The 27,896-nt window shown below is 50.7% G+C and overlaps 1 protein-coding gene across 1 annotated transcript; it reads right to left on the bottom strand.

Annotated features, from left to right (window-relative positions):
• On the bottom strand, positions 1-27,864 carry LOC125448752 (transmembrane 4 L6 family member 1). The gene is made up of 5 exons (XM_059642601.1): positions 27,437-27,864; positions 11,878-11,943; positions 7,079-7,236; positions 2,191-2,383; positions 1-245 (listed from the first exon to the last, which is right to left on the bottom strand). Exons 1-5 carry the CDS (start codon positions 27,614-27,616, stop codon positions 234-236), a joined length of 609 nt encoding a protein of 202 aa, XP_059498584.1. The 5' UTR covers positions 27,617-27,864; the 3' UTR covers positions 1-233.
• Between the last annotated feature and the right edge of the window lie 32 nt (positions 27,865-27,896).

Below are 27,896 nucleotides of genomic sequence, written 5' to 3' on the forward strand. Positions count from 1 at the left end.
ATCTTTGATTTATTAAGAACTGCTTTAAAAATACAAACACTTCCAAAGGGCTTGTGCAAACACGAGTATGTTCAACGCAGGAAAGGAGGGACCCTTCTTGTCAAGAGTGGGGGTGCAGAATCGTCAGCTGGTGGACCCGAGCCTAAGGCAAAGGTGAATTATTTCTTTTGCGGGAAGTCCTTGCACGACTGGCCTCAATAGATCAGTACACATCTTCCCCAGCTCATTGCGTTTCACACAGGACCCTGTGAACAGGAGTGTGCATGATGGTCACGGTGTTGCCGAAGAGCCTATCCAGCACCTCGAATGTTCCCCATCCCCCTGCCAATTTCTTTCACAACCCCCTCCTTTTCAGATTCCCCTTCTCAAAGCTATTTTTGAATCAGCCTTGACACACACACACACACACACACACACACACACACACACATGCTCTCAAGCATTGCATTCTCACAGCCCATAGCCAGCCACCTCAGGCCTGTGCTCCCTTCATTTCACACCTTCCAGCCTCTCCCTCTCGACACTTCCCACGTCCTTCTTGATTTTGAACACTGCTGTCAAACCGGCCTCTTCTCCTCCGAAGAGAACAGCCGCATCTTCACACAACATTCGTTAGCTTTAGTTTTCTGAAGACGGGCCGAAACGCCAGCCTTCCTGCTCCTCTGATGCTGCCTGACCCTGCTGTATCCCTCAGCTCCACCTCGTGTTATCCCTGAACCCAGCCTCGGCAGTTCTTACTGTCTCTGATTTAGTTAGGCTGCATGTGGAGTACTGTGCACAGATCCTCGGGAAGGATGTGAAGGCTTTGGAGAGGGTGCAGAAGCAGTTGAATGGAACACTGTCTGGATTGGAGCGCATAAGGAGATTTGGACAAATTTAATCTAACATGGTATGGAGCTGGATGAACATAGCAGGCCAAGCAGCATCTTAGGAGCACAAAAGCTGACATTTTGGGCCTAGACTCTTCTTCAGAAATGGGGGAGGGGAGGGTCTATCTGAAATAAATAGGGAGCGAGGGGTGGCAGATAGAAGATGGATAGAGGAGAAGATAGGTAGTGAGGAGACAGACAGGTCAAAGAGGTGGGGATGGAGCCAGTAAAGGTGAGTTTGGGTGGGGAGTTAGGGAGGGGATAGGTCAGGGGGTGGGATGAGGTTAGTAGGTAGGAGATGAGATTGCAGCTTGAGGTGGAAGGAGGGGATAGGTAAGAGGAAGAACAGGTTAGGGAGGTGGGGATGAGCTGGGTTGGTTTGGGATGTGGTGGGGGGAGGGGAGATTTTGAAGCTGGTGAAGTCCACATTGATACCATTGGGCTGCAGGGTTCCCAGGCGGAATATGAGTTGCTGTTCCTGAAACCTTCGGGTGGCATCATTGTGGCACTGCAGGAGGCCCATGATGGACATGTCATCTAAAGAATGGGAGGGGGAGTGGAAATGGTTTGCGACTGGGAGGTGCAGTTGTTTAGTGCGAACTGAGAGGAGGTGTTCTGCAAAGCGGTCCCCAAGCCTCCGCTTGGTTTCCCCGATGTAGAGGAGGCCACACTGGGTACAGCGGATGCAGGATACCACTTTAGCAGATGTGGTGAACATCTGCTTGATGTGGACAAATTTAGATTGTTTTCATTGTAATGTCCCTGGCTGAGGGGCTGGCTGATAGAAGTAAATACATTTATGAGTGGTTTGGATAGGATGTTTAAGCAGGTAAATTCGCCACAATTTTCCCACTCATTCAAGAGAGTAAAAACCGAAAGAACTGCGGATGCTGTAAATCGGGAACAAAAACTGAAGTCGCTGGAAAAGCTCAGCAGGTCTGGCAGCATCTGTGAAGGGAAAAACAGAGTTAACGTTTCGGTCCGGTGACCCTCCCTCAGAACTGAGGGTCTGACCGGGATGCTCTTCAGAAGGGGGCAGCATGGACTCAATAGGCCAAACAGCCTGCTTCCATACCGCAGGGATTCAGTGGTACAATTCCTGAGATTCGCTTTCGGTTTGGGGATTCGCGAATTGAATTGAACTGCGGCCTCTGCCGGCTGCTCTCGTGGGATTTGAATGTGTGGACCGAGAGCAGCGGTCTGGGTCGCTAATCCAGCATCATCTCACTGGGAGCCACCCGGAGGGCCAGCGTGGGCCTGGGTGCGCAAATCATGCTGTCTCTTTCGGTCAACGCTGCCATGTGAAACACCTGAAACCCACCGGTCTCCTCTTCCCACACGTTCCGCAGATGCAGCCGAAGAGGCCGTTGATCATCTGAAGCAGACACAGCACCAGCTCAATGCTGCTGCATCCTATCAGTAAGGAGAAGAGGACCACGTTGAAGACGATGATGTTTTTCGGCTCCTCACACACCTTGTCCCAGGTCTCGGATTGGAAGAGATAACTTTTATCGCTGTGGGATGTAGAAATGGCACTCTAGGTTAAGCTTATTGCCGTGGACCAGAACAGGCACCCTCAAAATATTTTTAAAAGGTAGCTTAGACCCTAACTATTCTTCTTATTATTAAGGCAAGTGTGAAGAGCTGTGTTCAAGATGCAATTTGATTATTCAAACTATTCAATGTTGTGCAAAGCACCATCGTAAAAATGCAAAAAGGAATTTAGAATAGCTTAACTCTGTTGGAAATAGTAACAGGATAATAGATATAATACCTATTACTAATTAAACATCCAACGAACACACCCCTTTGGCACAAAGGCAAATTGAGAAAAATGGGTAACCCAGCAGCGAGGAGCCCCAGTTTCTAGCTGTAGCAGAGAGAGGAGAAAAGACAACTTTTTCTTCCCACACTAGCTTAAAGCTAAACCTAAAAACTAAAACAAAACTAGAAACCTCGGCGCGTCAGAGATAGGCACACCCAGCCTGGCTGCTTTTATTGTTCCAACTTTTTAGTTAAAATAAACCCCAAGGTCTCAAAAGCTCTAGCGGTTTTTGATAACTGGTAGATATATCTGCCTTACAACCTCGCTTCAAAAAGAATAAACAAGACAAAATAACCATCACAGTATGAAAGTCTTCCGCATAGCGTGCGTCAAAGTCCAGAAAATGAGGACGGTTACAGCACAGGAAGGTGCTCAGTGCTGGTAATGCTCCACACGGACCTATCCCCACAAACCCTCACTCTGTCTGCCTTACCTTGGGTTCAGCCTCCCTCATCAAAAGTGGGTTATTTTTCCAGAAAATCTCAGCAGGACCCAGCAGCATCTATGGAGAGAGGGAACAGAGCCAGAACACGTTCAGAACATCCTGGGACCCGAAACGGTAACTCTGTTCCAAACCCGTCTCTCCACAGATGCTACCAAACCTGCTGAGTTTCTCCAGCACTGCCTATTTTTGTTTCTGGTCTCCAGCATTCCCCAGTTTTAGAGTCAAACAGCACAGAAACAGACCCTTCAGCCCAATTCATCCATGCCGATATCCTAAATAAATCCAGTCCCATCTGCCAGCATTTGGCCCATATCCCTCTAAACCCTTCCTGTCCATGTCCCCATCCAGATGCCTTTTAAATGCTGTAACTGTACCAGCCCCCACCACTTCCTCTGGCAGCTCATTCCACATACGCACCACCCTCTGTGTGAGAAAGTTGCCCCTCAGGTCCCTTTTAAATCTTTCCCCCCTCACCTTAAACCTATGCCCCTCTAGTTTTGGACCCCCCTACTCTGGGGGAAAATAAATTGTCTACTCACCCTATCCATGCCCCTCATGGTTTTATAAGCCTCTATAAGGTCACCCCTCAGCCCCTGATGCTCCAGGGAAAAGAGCCCCAGCCTCTCCGTATAGCTCAAACCTTCCAATTCTCACAATATCCTTGTAAATCTTTTCTGAGCCCTTTCCAGTTTCACAACATCCTTTCCTAGCAAGTTTTTTGTTTGTTTACTGTCAGGGACTGGGGAATACAATATTACAGCTGCAGAGATGGTGCACAAAGAGCAAACCAACATTAAGTTTGAAATTTGTGTGGTTAGATCAGAGATCTGATAACAGCGGGGAAGAAGCTGTTCTGAAATGTGTCGGTCTGTGTATTTTATATCTTCTGTCCAATGGAACAGATTATGACCAGGGTGGGAGGGCCTGTTAATGACATTGTCTGCCTTCCTGAGGCAGAGGGAGGTGTAGACAGAGTCAATGGATGGAAGGCTGGTTTGTATGATGGACTCGGCTGAGTTCATAACTCTCTGTAGTTTCTTAAAGTCCTGGGTAGAGCATTTGCTGTAGCAAGCTGTGATGCATCTGGATGGAATGGTTTCTATGGTGCATCCATAAAAATTGGTAGGAGTCCTTATGGGCATGCCAGAGGAAGGGGGGGAATCATGGATAATGATAAAAAGGTCAAGGAATGGAAGTATTTGACCACAGAATCCCTGCAGTGTTGAAAGAGGCTATTCGGCCTATCGACCCTCAAAAGAACATCTGATCCTATCCTGTAATCCTGCATTTCCCACAGCCAATCCACCCTAACCCGCACATCCCTGGGCACTACGGGACAATTTAGCACGGCCAATCCACCCTAACCCGCACATCCCTGGGCACTACGGGACAATTTAGCACGGCCAATGCATCCTAACCCGCACATCCCTGGGCACCATGGGACAATTTAGCACGGCCAACACATCCTAACCCGCACATCCCTGGGCACTATGGGACAAATTAGCACAGCCAATCCACCCTAACCCGCACATCCCTGGGCACTATGGGACAATTTAGCACGGCCAACCCACCCTAACCCACACATCCCTGGGCACTACGGGACAATTTAGCACGGCCAACTCACCCTAACCCACACATCCCTGGGCACTATGGGACAAATTAGCACGGCCAACCCACCCTAACCCGCACATCCCTGGGCACTATGGGACAATTTAGCACGGCCAATCCACCCTAACCCTCGCATCCCTGGACACTACGGGACAATTTAGCACGGCCAACCCACCCTAACCCACACATCCCTGGGCACTACGGGACAATTTAGCACGGCCAACTCACCCTAACCCACACATCCCTGGGCACTATGGGACAATTTAGCACAGCCAACCCACCCTAACCCGCACATCCCTGGGCACTACGGGACAATTTAGCACAGCCAACCCACCCTAACCCGCACATCGCTGGGCACTACGGGACAATTTAGCACGGCCAATCCACCCTAACCTGCACATCCCTGGGCACTATGGGACAATTTAGCACGTCCAACCCATCCTAACCCGCACATCCCTGGGCACTACAGGACAATTTAGCACGGCCAATCCACCCTAACCTGCACATCCCTGGGCACTACAGGACAATTTAGCACGTCCAACCCATCCTAACCCGCACATCCCTGGGCACTACAGGACAATTTAGCACGTCCAACCCACCCTAACCCGCACATCCCTGGGCACTATAAGACAATTTAGCACGGCCAATCCACCCTAACCTGCACATCCCTGGGCACTATGGTACAATTTAGCACAGCCAATCCACCCTAACCCGCACATCCATGGGCACAATGGGACAATTTAGCACGGCCAACCCACCCTAACCCACACATCCCTGGGCACTATGGTACAATTTAGCACAGCCAATCCACCCTAACCCGCACATCCCTGGGCACTACGGGACAATTTAGCACGGCCAATCCACCCTAACCTGCACATCCCTGGGCACTATGGAACAATTTAGCACGGCCAACCCACCCTAACCCGCACATCCCTGGGCACTACGGGACAATTTAGCACGGCCAATCCACCCTAACCCGCACATCCCTGGGCACTATGGTACAATTTAGCACGGCCAATCCACCCTAACCCGCACATCCCTGGGCACTACGGGACAATTTAGCACGGCCAATCCACCCTAACCCGCACATCCCTGGGCACTATGGGACAATTTAGCACGGCCAATCCACCCTAACCCGCACATCCCTGGGCACTACGGGACAATTTAGCACAGCCAATCCACCCTAACCCGCACATCCCTGGGCACTACGGGACAATTTAGCACGGCCAATCCACCCAGCCTGCACACCTTTGGACTGTGGGTGGAAACCGGAGCACCCGGAGGAAACTTACGCAGACGCGGGGAGAATGTGCAAACTCCACATCGACAGTCGCCCAAGGGTGGGAATTAAAGCCGGGACCCGTGAGGCGGCAGCGCTAACCGCTGAGCCACCCAGGATGAGATGGTGGGCAGAGGTAGCCTAAACTATGGCACAGGGCTGAATGGCCTGCGCTGTAAGCTTGGTGAAAGATCGTCTCTTTCCTTTTGATGCACCTTGGTGATTTGTTGCAAGCTCCAGATTGAGGGAGATGTAGGATGCATCAACATCTTATAGTCATCCTCTCAGCTACTTTCTGTCTAAGCTTCTCTCTGTTGGACGAATGCAAATTAGCTTTCAATCACTGACCTGCCCAGCCTTGACTGTCTTCGGGACTTTCAAGTGTTTTTCTCACTCACCTCCTCCTCTCTCAGTCCTCCTCCGTTCCTGGAATGCCAGAAAAGGCAGTGGAAGCAGGCACATTGGCAACATTACACAAATAGGGAGGGAATAGAGGGATAGAGACCAAATAAGGGCAGAAGGTTTATTTTTAGTTTAGTCAGGGCATGATGGTCAGCACAGGCTTGGAGGGCCTGTTCCTGCGGTCTACTTCTCATTTGTCCTTCTGTTGTTCCTTCTTTTTACGGCCTTAATTTGACGCAGGAACAGCCTTCCTTGTTGTCTATCGTGTTTGCTAAACATAACTATTGACATGACGATGGCAGCATGAGGATACAAAACACACATATATTGTGTTTTCTTTTTATGGCATCAGAATGCCCCAAAGCACTTACTATTGACAAGTTACGCTTGGGTTCTCGCCCTTGAGTCGGTATGGGAGTCAAGGCGGCCAATTTTGTGAATAGCCAGACCTTGAAAGAAGAAGCATCATCACAAATTTTTCCAGGTTCCCCAGAATGTTCAACATGGGCCAGGGCACCTCGGGCGAGTGAGGAGTGAGGTGGGGGTGGGGGGGGGGTACTTTGTTTGGAAACTAGCCCCCTCCCCTCCCTTTGCCCTTCTTTGAAATGGGATCTTTGTCTAAGCTGGCACTGCCCACCCGCGCATCTTACGTCAACTCCAACTCGTCTGATTCCACGTAGAAAGGCCGTGTCCAGTTGGTGACTCCAGTCCGACACATTGGCCCATTCACCATGCCCAGCGAAGAGACGACCAGGCAGTACGCAGAGCCCAGCACTCCCATGCCAGCAAACGCAATGGAGAGGAACATCTGAGAAAGAGCAGCCAGCAGGCAGGTTGATGAGACCATTCGAAGACTTTAGGAGATCCTGGCGCTTAGCACTACTTTCTGACACTCAATTGGTAGGGGGCAGAGCGGGCTGGTTTCCTGAGTTGGGGACCTCTCTGACACAGAAGTGGGTTTCTATCGGATGCATCATGTTACAATTTCCTGCTGATGGGGTTGCCCGCACAATTCCTGAGACCTGGAACCTGCACAGGCCGGTGCTTAAGTGTGGTGTGTAATAGGGGGTGAGGGAGGGGGTGGGTGGGAAGGGTCGGCCAGTCTGGCCTCGCTACTGAGTCGAGGGGTGCGCAGGTTGGGGGAGGTGGGAGCGTGAGGATCTGGGTCTCTCAACTTTGTACCGTGAGCAATCGACAGTGCCGAACGCAGGGATCTAAGCAGTGAGCCCTCTCATTGGCTTGCAATTAGGTGGTCAGAAGTGGGGATGCTCGCCGATGATCACACAATGTTCAGCAACATTCGTGAGCCCTCAGATACTGAAGCTGTCTGTGTCCAAATGCAACAAGATCTGGACAATACCCAGGTTTGGGCTGATAAAGTGTCATATTATCCACCGATTCCATAGAAGTATGAGGCAGTGGATATGTCAAAAATAAAATTCAGAACCCATCAATTTCCTTTTGATATTTCATGGCATATTAATACCTCACAATCATCGTGCGAGGGATTACCACTGACCCCAAACTCAATTTGTCCAGATATGTAAACACAGCGGCTACAAGAGCGGGCCTGCGGCTGGGAATACTCTTCTCCTGACTCCCCCCAAAGCCTGTCCCACCATCTACAAGGCACAAGTCAGGAGGGTGAGGGGATGCTCTCCACTTGCCCCGGATGGGAGCAGCTCCAACAGCACTCAGGAAGCCCGACACCCTCCAGGAGGGCGGGGATGGAGGGTTGCGTTTCAGACTGGAGGCCTGCAACTGGCGGTGTGCGACAGGGATCAGTGATGGGTCCCACTGATTTTCGTCACCTATATAAATTATTTGCACGTGAATCAAAGAGCCAGGGTTCGTAAGTTTGCAGAACGTTTGTGAGTGGAAAATGCTGCCTGAGGAAGTGGTGGGTGTGGGTACAGCTATAATGTGTAAAAGGCATTTGGATAAGTACATGAGCAGGAAAGGTTTGGAGGGCTAGGAACAGGCAGGTGGGAGCTAGTTTAGTCTGGGATTATGGTCGGCACAGACTGGTTGGGCCAAAGGGTCTGTTTCCATGCTGTAGGACTCTGACATAAATATTGGTGACAAAGTGGACAATGAGGAAGACTATCTCAGAGGACAGCAGGACCTTGATGAGATGGGCCGATGGGCCGAGGAGTGGCAGATGGAGTTTAATTTAGATAAATGTGAGGTGCTGCGTTTTGGAAAGGCACATCAGGGCAGGGCTTACACACTTAACAGTGAGGTCCTGGGGAGTGTCACCGAACAGAGAGACCCTGAAGCGCAGGTTCTAGAAAACGACAATGTTGTTGAGGAGAATACTGAGATACAGGCTACTAGACTAGGTGGGATTGAGGTTCACAAGGAAGAGGTATTAGAAATCCAACAGAGGGTGAAGATAGATAAGTCCCCTGGGCCGGATGGGATTTATCCTAGGATCCTCTGGGAAGCCAGGGAGAAGATTGCCGAGCCTTTGGCATTGATCTTTAACTCGTCATTGTCTACAGGAATAGTGCCAGATGACTGGAGGATAGCAAATGTGGTTCCCCTGTTCAAGAAGCGGAGTAGAGACAACCCTGGTAATTATAGACTAGTGAGCCTTACCTCAGTTGTTGGTAAAGTGTTGGAAAAGGTTATAAGAGATAGGATTTATAATCAGCGAGAAAAGAATAAATTGATTAGGGATAGTCAGCATGGTTTTGTGAAGGGAAGGTCGTCCCTCACAAACCTTATTGAGTTCTTTGAGAAGGTGACCAAGCAGGTAGATGAGAGTGAACTGGTTGATGTGGTGTATATGGATTTCAGCAAGGCGTTCGATAAGGTTCCCCACAGTAGGCTATTGTACAATATGCGGAGGAATGGGATTGTGGGAGATATAGCAGTTTGGATCGGAAATTGGCTTGCTGAAAGAAGACAGAGGGTGGTAGTTGATGGGAAATGTTCATCCTGGAGAGCAGTTACTACTGGTGTACCGCAAGGGTCGGTGTTGGGTCCACTGCTGTTTGTCATTTTTATAAATGACCTGGATGAGGGCGTAGAAGGATGGGTTAGTAAATTTGCAGATGACAATAAGGTCGGTGGAGTTGTGGATAGTGACGAAGGATGCTGTAGGTTGCAGAGAGACATAGATAAGCTGCAGAGCTGGGCTGAGAGGTGGCAAATGGAGTTTAATGCAGACAAGTGTGAGGTGATGCACTTTGGTAGGAGTAACTGGAATGCAAAGTACTGGGTTAATGGTAAGATTCTTAGTAGTGTAGATGAGCAGAGAGATCTCGGTGTCCATGTACACAGATCCTTGAAAGTTGCCACCCAGGTTGACAGGGCTGTTAAGAAGGCATACAGTGTTTTAGCTTTTATTAATAGAGGGATCGAGTTCTGGAACCAAGAGGTTATGGTGAAGCTGTACAAAACTCTGGTGCGGCCGCACTTGGAGCATTGCGTACAGTTCTGGTCACCGCATTATAAGAAGGATGTGGAAGCTTTGGAAAGGGTGCAGAGGAGATTTACTAGGATGTTGCCTGGTATGGAGGGAAGGTCTTACGAGGAAAGGCTGAGGGACTTGAGGCTGTTTTCATTAGAGAGAAGAAGGTTGAGAGGTGACTTAATTGAGACATATAAAATAATCAGAGGGTTAGATAGGGTGGATAGGGAGAGCCTTTTTCCTCAGATGGTGACGGCGAGCACGAGGGGGCATAGCTTTAAACTGAGGGGTGAAAGATATAGGACAGATGTCAGAGGTAGCTTCTTTACTCAGAGAGTAGTAAGGGAACGGAACGCTTTGCCTGCAACGGTAGTAGATTCGCCACCTTTAGGTACATTTAAGGCGTCATTGGACAAGCATATGGACGTACATGGAATAGTGTAGGTTAGATGGGCTTCAGATTGGGATGACAGGTCAGCACAACATCGAGGGCCGAAGGGCCTGTACTGTGCTGTAATGTTCTATGTTCTATGTTCATAGTTCCTTGAAAGTGGAGTCGCAGGTAGACAGGGCGGTGAGGAAGGTGTTTGGGATGCTCGCCTTTATTGGTCAGTGCATTGAGTGTAGGGGCTGGGAGGGTCATGTTGCAGCTGTACAGGACATTGGTCAGGGCCACTTTTGGAATACTGCGTTCAATCCTGGTCTCCCTGCTACAGGAAGGATGTTGTGAGACTTGAAAGGGTTCAGAAAAGATTTACAAGGATGTTGCCGGGGTTGGAGGGTTTGAGCTACAGGGAGAGGCTGAATAGGCTGGGGTTATTTTCCCTGGAGTGGCAGGGGCTGAGGGGTGACCTTATAGAGGTTTATAAAATCGTGAGAGACATGGATAGGGTGAATATCCAAGGTCTTTTCCCCAGGGTGGGGGGGGGGGGGGTCCAAAACTAGAGGGGCATAGGTTTAAGGTGAGAGGGGAAAGACTTAAAAGGGACCTGAGGGCAACTTCTTCACACAGAGGGTGGTGCGTGTATGGAACGAGCTGCCAGAGGAAGTGGTGGAGGCTGGTACAGTTACAGCATTTAAAGGGCATCTGGATGGGAATAATGCCCCATAATTTAAGGGATTGTTCCTTATTTTGACTGTTTTCCCTATGCTTCTTTTATCCATTTTGCCTCTCAGACAGTTTGCACAAGAGTAAGCCAGGAATTTGCTCCTCTGCCGTTTTTTTTCATTAGACCTGCTCACAAAAATCAATTGGAATTGTTGCCCCTCGAACCCCGTTACCCCAAGCCCACACCCACTCTTCCAGAAAAGCTGGCCACTCTGCCTAGAGACACCCTGATGGATAACCAGTAAGGGGAATGATGGAATACTTGCAGTACACTGTGTACTAGCTTTCTGCAATTCACAGAAACCATAGGGCAGAATCCCCGCAAAGTGGAAGATGGCCATTCAGCCCATTGCGTCCGCACTGACCCTCTGAAGAGCACCCAACCCAGGCGTGACCCACCCCTGTAACTCTACACTGAGCTCGGCCAATCCACCCTCACCTGTGCGTCTCCAGACCGTGGGAGGAAACTTGGAGCATCTGGAGGGAATGCGCCCAGAGATGGGGAGGGGGGAGGAAGTGCAACATCCACACTTGCCTGAGGGTGGGAACCATGGGAGGCAAAGAAGTCTCCCGACCTGAAACGTCAGCTTTCCTGCTCCTCTGATGCTGCCTGGCCTGCTGTGTCCCTCCAGCTCCTCACTGTGTTATCTCTGACTCCAGCCTGGGCAGTTCTTACTGTGCTTCAGCATTAACCAACGTTCCTGCTTCTAAATTCCAGACTTTGCATTGAGTCCAAACCTGTATTTCACCAGCTTGTATATCCTGTTTAATGGCACTACCAACACTCCCTTCTCAGTTTTACTGTCACTCTTGTGAATTTTGTTACCCATTTCCCCATCCTCTCCCACTTCCCTGGCCCTCTCACATGCCTTCCCATCCTTTCTGATAATCAGGAGTGTGGAAAAGGGAGTCTGGGAACTTACCCCACATCTATTTGCACAGCAACCTCTGCTTCCTGTGGCATGGATGTGGATCGCTGGAAACAAAATCTGTCGGGAGAAATTGTCAAGAAAAAGACAATGAAACAGTCGAAACACACAAGCGAGCTTTTGAGACGACATCGTGTCAAAGATCGAAACAACCAGATTTCGGGTTGCACTCTTAAAGGGACTGTTTTAATGCTAGCGATTGACAGTTTACTGCCAAGCCTCCCTCTGATGTTTCGGTGCAGGGAACAGAATTCATGGGATTCAGACCTTCGACCTGTTTACAGAGGAACATAGATAGAGGGAAAAACTGATAAGTTATGAACAAGATATGTTTGGAGGGATATAGGCCAGGAGCAGGCAGCTGGGGACTGGTTTAGTTTGGGATTACCGTTGGCATGGACTGGTTGAGCCGAAGGGTCTGTTTCTGTGCTTTATGATTTTTATGATTATGATACTCCTGACACACTTGAGAAAAGTTGCCTATCATATGATTATAGCCTCTACAGGTCATTCTTCCAAGAAACCAGGCCCCATCTTCTCTGAGTTGGTGAGTTGCTGTGCAGTTTCTATGAGTTGGGCAATTTAAGTCAAAGCTCGGCAGTTAACTGTCAATTGTTCATTGCTGCGTCCTCTCCAGCAATAGCTCTTCTTAGCAGAGTCCACCTGACCGACCAATCGGCGCCCTCCTGTCCTACAGTATGGATCACTTTCTGAGGCATTCTTGCAAATTGATCCGCCGACCAGGCTCCAAGAAAAGAGTGGGTCCTTTTCCGGTCTCAGTTTGTTTCTGTCCGACCAGACAAATTCCTAAGGGATTGCCATCGGGCCCCGCCACATCCACTCTGCCTCCCTAAAACAATTCTTCCGCATTGCTGAGAAAGGGTGCGTGCCTCGAGAAGTTTCATCAGGACACCCGCAAGAAAGCCAAAATTCCAAATGATCGCCTCTGTGTATACCTCAGCTGATTGGTTAGTAAAATTGACTCTGATTGGCTGAGGCTGTTGCCGTGGGAAAAGGGCTGTGAACCCCACTCTACAGTTGGCCAATGCCTTCTCAAGGGGTCAATTAAGGACAGGCAAGAGATAGATTTATCCCTTGAGGTGAATGAATAGCCAAACAAAAAAATTAAGGCTCTCTAAGCTCCCAGGGGATCCAAAACATGTATCTACTTGAATACAGGTTCAACAGGTCCCTGTTCGTAGCTTCTTTTCATTGTTTTTCTGTTCAAACTTAATTTCCTTTTCACTGACTCTGTCCCCAGTGCTTCTGCTGGAGGTTGACCTCAAGAAAGTGGAGTCACAGAAGGTGATCTTCTTGGGAAGCTGAACACGATTTGGTGGAGGGGGTAGGGCTGAATGGCCTCCCCATTTCTTATTGGCCTTTACCACAATAGCACCTTCCTCGAAGGCAGGGAAACTTTGCCAATCACACAGGCTGTAGAGGAATGGAGATAACAAGGTGTAGAGCTGGATGAACGCAACAGGGCAGGCAGCATCAGAGGAGCAGGATTAAGGGTCTCGGCCCGAAGCGCCAGCTTTCCTGTTCCTCTGATGTTGCTCGGCCTGCTGCGTTCATCCAGCTTCACACCTTGTTATTTCAGATTCTCCAGCATCGGCAGCTCCTACTAAATCTGAAACGGCTTTAGAGGAATATTCCCTTCTTCCTGGGGAAAGTCCCACTGGCCACTTTAGAAGCTGTGCTCAGACACACACTTTGCATTACAGTCATATTTGCATCTCTGCAGGGCTGCTTTTAATGCCTGACTTTGTGATAAGATGTTAATGTTTAACACAGGCGGACCACAAAAAAGCCTGGATCCCTTCTCAAACCAGTGTCACGGAGACTTGTTTACTGAATTGGGAGCTGACTCATTACTCTCGGCATCTCTGCGAGATCTCCAACGAGAATCAGAAATTGCTGGAGAAACTCAGCAGGTCTGGCAGCATCTGCGGAGAGAAGCAGAGTCAATGGCCCTTCCCTCCCAAGTCTCCCCTTATTTTTCTCCACCTTGTCCAGGATTAAATGAACTGGAGGAGGTTGTTCAGCCCCTCAAACCTATCCCACCATTCAGTGAGATCGTGGCCAGGGTGTATAATTCTCTGAAGGTGACCAGGCAAATTGAAACAGAATCAGAAGACTTGGGTTTTCTAGAGAGGCATAGGGTATAAAAGCAAGGAAGGGATGCAGCCCCGCTACAAATCATCGCTCGGACCCACATTTGGAGTCACCAGATCCGAAACGTTAACTCTGAATTTTTCCCTTCACCGATGCTGTCAGAACTTTCCCAGCAACTTCAGTTTTGCTCCTGATTTACAGCCTCAGCGCTTCTTTCGGTTTTTATTGGGAGTGTTGTGTTCAGCTCTGGCCAAAGGAGATTTCCTAGAATGAAGGGCTTTCGTCAACAGGAAATATTGGAGAAATTTGGCCTCATCCTCCTTGGAGCAGGGAAGGCGCAGAGGTGACTTCACTGAGGTGTTCAAAATTAAGAGCAAATTTGACAGGGATGAGGAAGGGTATTCAATTTCTGTTCCTTGTGGGTGTGAGGCTGGAAAAGCACAGCAGGTCAGACAGCATCTGAGGAAGGGTCACCAGACCCGAAACGTTAACTGCTTTCTTCTCCACAGATGCTGCCAGACCCGCTGAGCTTTTCCAGCAACTTTGTTTTTGTGGCAGGAAAGTCGATGTTTCGTGCTGAAACCTGTCCTGTTCCTCTGATGCTGCTGTGCTTTTCAAGCTTCACACCTACAGACTCCGGCTTCCAGCATCTGCATTCCTTATGGTCTCCATTGCCTTCTGTTCCCACCAGCTAGTATGTCGGTAACTAGGGGTCGTTCCAGGCAAAGCAGCACTTCACCGGTACCCCCCTCCCAGTCTGATGTTCCCTGCTCCCAACGTGGCCACCTCTAACACTGAAGAAACCAAAACTGGGCGACTGCTCTGCAGAACATCTCCGGTCCACGAGCAAGCAAGACCCTGGCCTTCCTATAAGTCAATCATTTTTAACAGTGGCCTGCTCCTATGCCCACAGGTCTATCCTCGGCATGCTGCAGCATTCCAGTGAATCTCAGTGCAAACTGGACAAACCACATCTCATCCTCAGACTGGATTTAATGAGATAAAAGGTGTAGAGCTGGATGAACACAGCAGGCCAAGCAGCGTCAGAGGAGCAGGAAGGCTGACGTTTCGGGCCTAGACCCTTCAGAAAAATATAGCAGTTCCTCCTATCTCTGAAACAATTTTAACCCCACTGCGAAGCCAGCCTTCCTGCTCCTCTGATGCTGCTTGGCCTGCTGTGTTCATCCAGCTCTGCACCTTGTTATCTCAGATTCTCCAGCATCTGCAGTTCCTGCTATCTCTGGACTTAATATTGAGCTCAGCACCTTCTGATTATGAACCCACTTCCATTCCTTGTCTTCTTTGAGCTTTACTTGTTACATTCTGTGTCACCGTGTCCTGTTTCTCCTGTCCCCACCCCAGGGGGACTGCCCGCTCCTCCCAGTCTGCCGGCTAGACACACCGTTCTCCTGCCATTCTCACATTCCGATCACTTAATCTGAACTAACCTTTCTCCCCCAACATCCTGCAACGCCCTCCCCCCAAACTACAGCATAAATGCTGCCCCACTCCCCCCGCCTACCACATATCAGCTCTGATGAAGAGTCAGCTAGGCTCGAAACATTAGCTTGCTCTCTCTCCACTGATGCTGTCTGACCCGCTTTGACCTCCAGCAAAATTTTGTTTTGCTTGTTCTCGGTCCCACTTTCACGACTGTCGGCACGACAGGGCTCGGAGCGAGACGAGGAGAAAGATGAGCATTTGGAACGCGCGATCCGAGAGAGCTGCGGCATTGGAATCGGTGCAAAATCTCAAAGTGAGCTGGGTATCGGGTTTGAAAGGGATGGGTTTAGAGGGCTACAGAGATAGGGCCAGCTCTTTCGGGAGCTGGTGCAGAAATGACAGATCCCTTCGGACTGCAAAATCGTACGATTTACGGGGATGTATCTGTGTGCACCCCCCCACCCCAAACTTCTCCACGCCCCTAACTTCTTTCCATTAATGGCCTGCTGATTATAATGTTACACTGTGTAAAGATCAAGGTGAAAGATGCATCGTTTGATTATGGGCTTTGCGATAAGATATTACGAGAGACAGTGTGCCAAGGGGTTGAGTAAAGTTACAGCCATTATCACTCGTATCCTTACATAGAGATGAGGAAGGACACCACTTTGATTGGGACAACACATCCATCCTAGGACAAGCCAAACAGAGACACGCACGAGAATTCCTAGAAGCATGGCATTCCAACCGGAATTCCATCAACAAACACATTGATTGGGAGCCCATCTACCACCCCCTGAGAAAAAAACAGGAAATGACATCACTAATGCAGGAAATGACATCACCAACCCAAGGAAACCTAACCAGAGAAATAGAAAGCGGGACATAACACCAGCGCTTCGTTGGAGGCTCACTGATCATGTTACCTAAAATGGTGACGAAATGTCTGAAAACGAACCTTCCAGCTCAGCGAGCAAACTCACATCCAGAACCTCAACCTGAGCTACAAATCTTCTCAAAACTCGTTACAGTGTCTGTAGATTCCCAGTTTGGCAACGCTGTTGGGGATGGAATCTGGAGTTGGGGGTTTAATGCAGTCTGTTCCTGTTTCAGTTATGAGGGTTTTTGTGGTGCAATGAGTAGCGTCCCTATCTCTGAGCCACGCCTTGCCTGGAGATGTGCGGTAGCAGCATTCGTGACTGTGCAAAAGCAGGCCATTTGGCCCCATCTGTACTAGTCCCCTGACCATTTTGATTTGGCAGCTGCTCCCATCGTTTTGTTCCCGAAACCTCGTGCTGTGCATTGGAGCCTCGGCCAAGTTGCTGTGAGATCCCCGATTGGGGGGCGGTTAGCCTCCTCCAGTCAGGGAGCCCTGGCTGACAGGAGGATTATGCTTTCTCTGAGAGCTGGCTCAGAGCTAACTGAGTTAGTGCCTCGTACCATACAGGGTGACCTGGTGATAGAGTTAGTTCAACAGACAGCCTGAGACGGACGGATTTTTATACAGATAAGGAATCAGGGATTAAATTTATCCTTTCACCAAAAGGTATGGTGCAAGTTCCATGGGCCTATACCACATCATCAGATGAAGAGCCAAAGGAGGCCATTCTGTCCCTCGAGCCTGCTGTCCCACCCAGTTCAATAAAGGTCGTACTCAAGCTGCTTGCGTTGTGAATTCTAAATTCTAAATTCTAAATAAAGGCAGGGGAAGGGGATTTGAGGCTGACATCCCATGGCAATCACTGCAAAGACCAGGTGCATTGTTGTGGCTGGAATGGGTACAGTGAGCCACTTTATGAGTCTGGTTGTATTATCGAGGGAGATAACTTTGGTGCTGAGCAAGTCTTCCATGAATAAAGGCATAAATGAGACAACAGATAGGACGTGATAAAGGAATAGGCTTTGGGAAGTCACTGGATTTGCGATTTACTCAAACAGGGCGTTTTAATCAGGCATTTCTAACCAGAATGTTAAAAGAGTTGTTAACCAGCTGGTAGGAACATGAGAGTGAATTGTGTCGGAATTATACAGGAAAAGAAAGCGGCTCAGGATTAGGACATTCAGCCCCTCAAGGCTGTTCTGCCAGTCAATACGATCATGGATGATCATCCAACTCAATCCTTTGGCCCCACTTTCTCCTACCACCTCCCACCACAATTCCCTTTGATCCCCTTTCACCCCAAGAACCATATCAAACCCCCTCTTCAAAACATTCAACATTTTGACCTCAGCCGCTTTCTGTGTCTCATTGAACATTTTAAGGTGTCGGGGGGCGCGGGTTCAAAGGTTACGAGCGGTGGGAATGTGGAACTTGCAAACACCAACTGACCCTATGGGATGGGACACCAGGCTCGAGGGGATGAATGGTCCCACTTCTCCTCATGCGTATGTCGATGGGGTGACGTGAAGCGGTGCTGTGGCGTTTGATTGGCTCACTTGGCTCAGTAAAAGGAGGCAAATTCCAGATTGGTATTCAGGCTTTTCAGGCCTTGAACTGCAAGAGGTTAGCCGTTAAGCAGAGTAGGTCAGGAGTCACCGTGAATCAACAATGACCAACTTATTGGGTCAGGCCATTGCAAATAATAAAATAATCAGGCATCCAAGAAACCAGTTGGGAATTTTGACTGGGAATGAAACACACCAGAGCTGACCCAATGGAAAGGAAAGGGTTAGAAGGATATGGGCCAACAATAGGCAAGTGGGACTAGTTCAGTTTGGGAAACCTGGTCAGGTTGGCTGAAGGGCCTGTTTCCGGTGCGGCAAGACCCTACAAATGAATCCATTTGTAAAACGAAACTCAGGATAGCCAACAAGGCTCTGAGAGCAAGTGGCCAATTGTCAGGAGCACAAACAGAAGCTGATGGAAAAGCTCAGAGATAATGGGAACTGCAGATGCTGAAAAAGGGTCTAGGCCCGAAACGTCAGCTTTTGTGCTCCTGAGATGCTGCTTGGCCTGCTATGTTCATCCAGCTCCACACTTTGTTCTTCTGATGGAAAAGCTCGGCTGGGGTCAGAGACGGGAAATTGTCAGACCGTCTTTCGGAGAAATTTCTTGCTCCAAGAAATCGTTGGGCGGTCTAGAGGATTGATATCTCGTATTGTGATGAATTACAAGGGTTATGGAAAATCATTTGTTATTCTTTGATAACACAGAGTGTGGAGCTGGAGGAGCACAGCAGGGTCAGGCAGCGCCAGAGGGGGAGGAAAGCTGACGTTTCGGGTCGGGGCCCTCTTGCAGAATTTCAACGTCAACTTCCCTGCTCCTCCGATACTGCCTGGCTTGCGGCGTTCCTCCAGCTTCGTGCTGTGTTATCTCTGACTCCAGCACCGGCAGGTCTTGCTATCTGCATTTATTACTGTTTGATTGCTTTCTTATGGCAGATGTCTTCAAACACCATGGGTCATAAAGCTGTTTTGTTGAAAGAAGGAAATGGATCGTGTTGCTAAACGATGCACAGGTAATGAACATTATTTGCTTAAGACCTGGAGCCACAGACGAAGAGAAGACAGCAGGTCAGAGTTCTTGGTTTGTCATCATTGGGGCATAGGTTACAGGAACAAGGGAAATGACACTGAAATTGTGCGAGATGCATGTTACACATCAGCAGGAGTGTGGTGTGCTGTTGTGGGTACAACATTATAGAATGCTGATGGGTGGGCAGCATTTATTGCCCCTTCCCAAAGGGGCATGTAAGAGTCAACTCCATTGACTATGAGTCCAAAGGGTAAGACTCCCCCTCCCGAAAAACAGAAAGTGACAATCAGCCGAAAATGAGTCACACTTTTAATTCCAGGGTTTTTTTGCCTAATTGTATTCAAATTTCACCACATGCCCTGGTGGGATTTGAAACCATCTTGCCCACATTGTAAACCCAGGGCATGACCATCACCAGGAGTCTGCGTTTTGACTCGTGCCTCTCGAAAGCTCATTGCACCATTTGATACTATTTAGTACCAGTGATTACAAATGGTGTTCTTGCCTGTTCCAGGCTGAGCTGAGTGGGTTGAAGAGCCCTCTTCTTGGATCGTAAAGGTTCCACGACAAAGAAGGGAAGGATGTTCAAGTGAAGCAAAGAATTCGCTTTACTGATAGGAACGACAGAAAACACCCCACGACGAGCCGCCCAAGTTATTCCAGAATGATGTTGGCGTTCCGATTGATCACAGCATCCCTATAGCATGGAAGCAGGCCATTCAGCCCATCCAGTTCACACCGACCCTCCGAAGACATTCCCACGCTCCTAGACCAACCTTACAACTCAAGATATCCCAATGCCAATCTGCCCAAACCGGCACTACGGGATAATTCAGCACGGCCAGTCCACCCTCACCAGCATATCCCTGGGCACTACGGGACAATTTAGCACGGCCAACCCACCCTAACCCACACATCCCTGGGCACTACGGGATAATTCAGCACGGCCAGTCCACCCTCACCAGCATATCCCTGGGCACTACGGGACAATTTAGCACGGCCAACCCACCCTAACCCACACATCCCTGGGCACTACGGGACAATTTAGCACGGCCAACCCACCCTAACCTGCACATCCCTGGGCACTACGGGACAATTTAGCACGGCCAACCCACCCTACCCCGCACATCCCTGGGCACTATGGGACAATTTAGCACGGCCAACCCACCCTAACCTGCACATCCCTGGGCACTACAGGACAATTTAGCACGGCCAATCCACCCTAACCCACACATCCCTGGGCACTACGGGACAATTTAGCACGGCCAACCCACCCTACCCCGCACATCCCTGGGCACTACGGGACAATTTAGCACGGCCAACCCACCCTAACCTGCACACCCCTGGGCACTACGGGACAATTTAGCACAGCCAATCCACCCTAACCTGCACATCCCTGGGCACTACGGGACAATTTAGCACGGCCAATCCACCGTAACCTGCACATGTTTGGACTGTAGGAGGAAACTGGAACCCTCAGAGGAAACCCATGCAGACTCGAGGAGAATGTGCAAACTCCACACAGACACAGTCGCCTGAGGGTGGGATCGAACCCAGGTCCCGTGAAGCAGCAGCGCTAACCACTGAGCCACCGTGTAACACTGCAGCTTCCTGTTTTCCCAGGATGGTGCAACTTTAGGCAAACCGCAGAAAGCTGAAAGAGAGGGTTCGTCGGAGGTTGAGTAACTCCCATAAAATGCCTTTCGTTCCAATGGCTAGTCATCACAGATTAATTCTGGTGTTCACTCTGCAAAATCTTGCCTGGTGATAACTGGATGTCAAAGTCTAAGTTGTGTCTTTTAGTTGCCCTTTCCTTGCCTGACCGCTACCCACCCACCCCCCCCCCCCCCCCCCCCCCCCCCCCCCCAGCTCATGTCAAACTGTGTGAAAAACAAGTAGCATTTGAGGACAGGAACAAGACAACATCAGAAAGAAGGAGAACGACATAAGAGAGTATCAAACCCTTCGGGAGGTTATTCCCAGAGCTGACTGGGTTGGCTTATGAGGAGAGATTGAGTGGATTGGGCCTGTTCTCATTGGAATCCAGAAGAACGAGGGCAGGGGTTTCTTCCAGAAACATGTAACAATTTGAAGGGAATTGATAAGATAGAAGCAGGGAGGTTGTTTCCACTGGCGAGCGAAACTGGAACGGGATGGGGGGGTGGTCAGAGCCTCAGAATAAGGGGTGATCAGATTTAGGACTGAATTGAGGAAGAACTTCTTCACCCATTGGGTTGTGAGTCTGTGGAATTCCCCGCCCGGTGATGCAGTTTCAGGCAAAGATTTGAGCAGGAGAGGGATTCAGGGTTAGGGTGAGCGGGCTGGTAAGTGGAGCTGAGTCCACGAAAAGATGGGCCACGGCCTTACAGAATGGCGGGGCAAGCTCGATGGACCGAAGGGCCCCCTCATGCTTGGGGACAGTGAGGGCCACAGATGCTGGATGTTAGCGTCGTTAGAGTTGATAAAGGCGATCGGGGGAGCGGAAAGCACAGGCAGGATCCGAGGAGGAGCAAGGAAGTCAAGGGTTCGAGCTGAATCCCTTCATCAGGACTTGTGGGGGTGGGGGGAAGCCCATAAATAAATCGAGGGAGGGAGGGCAGGACTGGGGGTGTGGGATGGAGATAGGTGGATGCAGGTAAGGGCTTATTGTGGTGGGTCAATGGGAAGGGTGGAGTGGTTAGGGGAGTGGGAAGATGGACAGGTTGGAGGAGGAGAGATGTTGAAGCTGGCGAAGTCAATATTCAGGCCGTTGGGCTGTCAGCTCCCAAGGCGAAATATCAGGTGCTGTTTACATCTGGGCCTCATTCTGATAGTGGAGGAGGCTAAGGATGGACACATCACAAGGGGAGTAGGGTGGTGGGTGGCAACTGGAATGTCGGGTTGGTTGGCCCATGCAGAGTGTAGATGCTTTACAAGCCAGTCACTGAGTCTGCCTTTGGTTTCATCGATACAGGGGAGGGAGCAACAGATGCGGTAGATGAGGTTGGATGAAGTGCAAGCGAATCTTTGCCAGACTTGGGCAGAGGTGAGGGCAGAGGTCTAGGGGCAGGAGTAGCGCCTCATGTGGTTGCAGGGCAAGTCACTGGCTGTGGTGGAGGGATGGGTGGTGAGTGTGGAGCTGACGGGGGAGAAAACGGGTCCCCGCAGAAAGTGGACATGAGTGGGGAGGAGGGTATCTTTTCGGTGGTGGAAATGTCAGAGGATTATGTGTTGTACTCAGAGGTTGGTGGAGTATTACATAAGGACCAACGGGATCTATCCTTATTGTTGTTGGGGTGAGAGAGTTTGAGAGCAGAAGTTGAGGGCATCCTTAATGACAGAGGAGGGGAAACTATGGTCTCTAAAGCATTGTAGGTGGACACCTGGGAGGTCCTGGAGTAGAATGCCTCATCCTATGAGCAGATAGAGCAGAGGTGGAGGAATTGTGAGTATGGGGATAGAATTTTTGCAGGAGGGTGGGTGAGAGGACGTGTGGTCGAGTTAGTTCTGGGAGTCAGCGGGTTGGAAATGGATGTCAATGGTGAGCCGGTTTCCGGGGTGATGGAGATGGAGAGTTTGAGGAAGGGGAGGGAGGTATCGGAAATAGTCCTGGTGAACTTGCGGGGAGGGTGGAAGATTGATGAAGTGCTCAAGCTCCTCGTGGGAGTACGGGGCCATGCCAATGCAGTCACCAATATTGTGGACGAAGAGGCGAGGGATGGGGGTGGTTGTTAAAGAGGGACACGAATCCTACGAAGAGGCGGGCACGGCTCGGACCCATGCGGGCGCCTGTGGCCACCCCCTTGGTTTGAGGGAAGTGGGAGGGTTTGGGGGAAAAATTGTTGAGGGTGAGGACCAGTTCCGCCAAATGACCGAGAACATCAGGGTTGGGGGGTGGTGGGGTGCTGCGGGCATGGGTGGGCATATGAGCGAGGAAGAAATAGATCCTTTGGCCTACTCCTGCTCCTATATCCTGACATTAAACTCGGATTATGGCCACTTCATTACCTGTTCCCCACAACTCTCAAATCTGTCTGACATGACCCTTGGCTTTGCTCAATGGCCCAGCCTCTGCTGTTCCAAAGGATAAACAGGGGGTCTCAGAGAGAAGAGATCTCTCCTTACCCTAGCCTTAGAGGGAAGATTTTGCCCGCTAGCTCTCGACTCCCCTGTGATGGGAGACACCTCCCTCAACATCTCCACATGTCCCTCCCCTTCTTCCATGATTCGGGAAGATCACATCTCAATCTGAAATTCCAATAGGCATGGTCCCCCTCCGTCCAACCTCTCCCCCATTCTAATCTCAGTGCACAAAACTCAGCAAGCCTAGCATACATGGCAGGGAATCGGGAAGGGTCGTGGAATGTTGGCCCTTATTTAAGGGGATTGGAGTGTACGAGTTGGGAAAGTCTTACGGCAAGCTGCAAGGTGCTGGGGAGACCACATCTGAGTTACTGCAAGCAGTGTTGCTCTCCCTTATTGAGTAAAGGTATCATGTCATTGGAGGCAGTTCGGAGATGGACCAGGATGGTCCCCAAGATGGAAGGAGTGTCTTACGAGCGAAGGCTAAACATGTTGGGACTCAGTGCAGTTTCGAAGAATGAGAGAGGATCTCCCTGAAACATGTGGGATTCTTAAGGGGTTGAGAGGGTCAATGCTGAGAGGATGTTTTCCCCTTTGTGGGAGGGTCTGGGACCAGAGAGCACAGTCTCGGGATAAAGGGGGCACCTTTCTCCCAGAGGGTTTGGAACTCCTTGCCACAGAGAGCTGAGGGAGCACAGCCCCTGTGGGTATTGAAGGCTGAGACAGAGATTCTTGATCGGTGAGGGAATCAGGGTAAAGGGTGGGATAGGGTAGGAAAGTGAAGAATGTCGGGTCAGCCATGAACAGCCTCGATGGGCCGAATGGCCTATTTCTCGCAGTCTTAGCTCAGTCAACTTTCTCCAAACTGTTGCCAGTGGAAATCCATGTCTAAGTGAAAAAACTGTGGACCGCATTCCAGCTCCAGTCTCACTAACACCCTGCACAGCGTAAAAAGACTCGACTAGCACCACACCCACAAACATCCCACTCCCTCCTGCCACCGGCGCTCAGTCGCAGCAGTGTGTACCATCTACAAGATGCTCTGCAGAAATTCACCAAAGACCCTCAGGTAGCACCTTCCAAACCCACAACCCACTTCCATCCAGAAGGACAAGGGGCAGCAGGTACAGGGGAACACCACCCCCCTGCACATCCCCCTCCGAGCCCCTCCCCATCCCGACTTGGACATATATCAGCCGTTCTTTCACTGGGTCAAAATCCTGGAATTCCCTCCCTTCGGGACACTGTGGGTCAAGCCGCAGCACATGGACTGCAGCGGTTCAAGACGGCAGCTCACCCCCACCTTCTCAAGGGGGGCAACGAGGGACGGCCGAATCAGAGTTGCCCACAACCCAGAAATGAATAAAGAAATTAGTTTTGTTGTCATATGTACTCATGACCATCTTAGGTCCAGCAGTGCCTAGGTATGGGTTCTTGGGTAAAAATTACACCCCACTGCCCTTACAGAGAGTGGCGACGGAGGTAATGGGAACTGCAGATGCTGGAGAATCCGAGATAGCAAAGTGTGGAGCTGGATGAACACAGCAGGCCAAGCAGCATCTCAGGAGCACAAAAGCTGACGTTTCAGGCCTAGACCCTCCTTCAGAAATGAAGGGTCTAGGCCCGAAATGTCAGCTTTCATGCTCCTCTGATGATGCCTGATACTGTTGTGTTCCTCCGGCCTCACACTTTGTGTTATTCCCGACTCCAGCATCTGCAGTTCCCGCCATCTCATGATCAGATTGTGGTTTTCCCTCACTTATTCCCATATTTTATCACCCTCCCACCCAGCACATCCCCCCAACCCAGATGGCATCTGATGCAGCTTTCAATACATTTGAAAACAGCTCACCATGTGCCGCCAGCATCTTGCGTTTCAATAGCGACTCGAACGTCCCCTTGATGGCCGTCTGACCGAATGTGACCCTGAGCCGTATGGGGAGATGTTAGGGGAGGATAACGAGGACAGCGAGGCGGAGGGGTGTGCAGAGGGAATGTTACTTACTGGGGCTCAGCTCGGAAGCAGGACCACAACCAGACAAGTGAGGTGATCAGAATTAGAGGCATGTGGGACTGTGGTGGTGGGGGGGGCAGTGATGGGGGGGAGGTGCATGGGGTTGCAAGAGGTGACAGAGATAGGGAGGGTGACAGGGATAGGGAGGGGGTGTATGGGCTGGAGGGGGTGACAGGGATAGGGAGGGGGTGTAGGGGCTGGAGGGGGTGACAGGGATAGGGAGGGGGTGTAGGGGCTGGAGGGGGTGACAGGGATAGGGAGGGGGTTTAGGGGCTGGAGGGGGTGACAGAGATAGAGAGGGAGTGTAGGGGCTGGAGGGGGTGACAGGGATAGGGAGGGGGTGTAAGGGCTGGAGGGGGTGACAGGGATAGGGAGGGGGTGTAGGGGCTGGAGGGGGTGACAGGGATAGGGAGGGGTGTAGGAGGTTACAGAGATAGGGAGGGGGTGTAGGGGCTGAAGGGGGTGACAGGGATATGGAGAGGGTGTAGGGGCTGGGAGGGGGTGACAGAGATAGGGAGGGGGTGTAGGGGCTGAAGGGGGTGACAGGGATATGGAGAGGGTGTAGGGGCTGGGAGGGGGTGACAGAGATAGGGAGGGGGTGTAGGGGCTGGAGGGGGTGACAGAGATAGGGAGGGGGTGTAGGGGCTGGAGGGGGTGACAGAGATAGGGAGGGGGTGTAGGGGATGGAGGGGGTGACAGAGATAGGGAGGGGGTGTAGGGGCTGGAGGGGGTGACAGAGATAGGGAGGGGGTGTAGGGGCTGGAGGGGGTGACAGGGATAGGGAGGGGGTGTAGGGGATGGAGGGGGTGACAGAGATAGGGAGGGGGTGTAGGGGCTGACAGAGATAGGGAGGGGGTGTAGGGGCTGGAGCGGGTGACAGGGATAGGAAGGGGGTGTAGGGGATGGAGGGGGTGACAGGGATAGGGAGGGGGTGTAGGGGATGGAGGGGGTGACAGAGATAGGGAGGGGGTGTAGGGGCTGGAGGGGGTGACAGAGATAGGGAGGGGGTGTAGGGGCTGGAGGGGGTGACAGGGATAGGGTGGGGGTGTAGGGGATGGAGGGGGTGACAGAGATAGGGAGGGGGTGTAGGGGCTGACAGAGATAGGGAGGGGGTGTAGGGGCTGGAGGGGGTGACAGGGATAGGAAGGGGGTGTAGGGGATGGAGGGGGTGACAGGGATAGGGAGGGGGTGTAGGGGATGGAGGGGGTGACAGAGATAGGGAGGGGGTGTAGGGGCTGGAGGGGGTGACAGAGATAGGGAGGGGGTGTAGGGGCTGGAGGGGGTGACAGAGATAGGGAGGGGGTGTAGGGGCTGAAGCACAGGGTTCAAATGAAATGACATGCCTTCTACTGGCAGCGTCATCTCACTCTGTGTCCTCCATGCCTCAGGCACATCTTGTGATCAGAGGAGTGAGGTCCCAAAAGAGATTTCTCTTCACTTCGAAAATACAACCCTATCGATCTCCCCACCGGCCCGTACCCCTCCAGGTGTTAACTCCTTCACTAAACGCTGCCCTGTTCCCCTTGTGGCACTTACGTCAGGTATGATTTGCCTGGATAGAATGCGAAACAAAAGTTTGCACTGTATCTCGGCACATGTGACAATAATAAATCAAAAGTGCTCTCCAAACTGTGCTGCCAAATCCCACGCGATACAGACCTGTCGAGCGCCCTTGGCTTACATCAGCCTGCTGTACCCTTCCCCAGGATTAACAGGATAAATGAAAATTGGTGGGACTGACAGGTGTCTTTAGAGAAAGGTACATTTTTAAATGCCCTGTCATTTCGCTCCCTGATTAATTTGCAAAATATGCTCGCAAAGGTGGGTGTGAATCTCTGGGCAATTGGAAAAGCCGTTATTCACAACTGATTTCTCACGCCCTTAGACTGTTTGCTGTCACAGATCTAGTTTAACCAGATGGCATTATGGGGACCCGGGGGTCATCCAGCACGAAAACACACCTTTGGGTCCAACTCATCCAGGTTCGCCTGGTTTTCCAAACTCCGCTCGCTCTCCTAGACCTGTGTTTGGCCCATATCCCTCCAAACCGTTCCTGTTCCAGATGATAAACACTGCAGCTGTGTCCATACCTACCACTTCCTCCGGCAGTTGGTTTTCTGTAACACACCCCCTCAGAACCTTTTTAAGTCTTTCTCCTCTCACCTTAAAAATACACCCTTTGGCTTGGGACTTCCCCCACCTTAGTTGGGGGGTATGGGGCGCAACTTTTGCTATTCGCCCTATTGGTGCCCTCATGATTTCACAAACCTCTGTAAGGTCACCCCCCCCCCCCCCACCCCCTCAGCGTGAAAGTGTTCCGAACCTCTCCTTGTAACTCGAGTCCCTGGTAAATCTTTTCTGCACCCTCTCCAATCTAACAACTGCCCTCCGTTTGGAAGAACCGCGGTCCTCTCTAGAGACAGAGAACGAAGGAAAGCTCTCACCATGATCCCGCCTCCGAAGATCCCTCCAAAGAGCAACACCTCCGGCGTCAATTTGTCGGTGTCCTGAACATAGTCCAGTTGAAAGTTGGGGAAGAACAACAGGAGGTTTGCCACGATGCAGCTGAATGCCAATGGGTACAAGGAAGCCCCGATACACTTGGCACATTTTCCCGTGCACATCTCCCCGACAGAGCTGGTCCTGCGTCCGCACCAAAATGAGCAGCCAGACGCTTAAGCTACTGGGGATTTATAGTGCCAGGACAGCACGGGGCTTTGATAAGCGATAGGGTGGTTACATTTCCTGTTAACAGATAAATGGCTTCCAAATTAGGTCAGCGGTGAGTGGTATGGGGCACTGTGCAGGGTTTTTTTTCTCTCTCTCCTTTCTTATCTCTGTTTGCTCTGCTCGTCTGCATTTGGTGGTGGATGTCAGTTACCAGACAGATGCATTACGTGGAAA

This window comes from Stegostoma tigrinum, chromosome 45, assembly GCF_030684315.1.
Source record: "Stegostoma tigrinum isolate sSteTig4 chromosome 45, sSteTig4.hap1, whole genome shotgun sequence".
In the NCBI taxonomy this organism is placed as follows: Eukaryota; Metazoa; Chordata; class Chondrichthyes; order Orectolobiformes; family Stegostomatidae; genus Stegostoma; species Stegostoma tigrinum.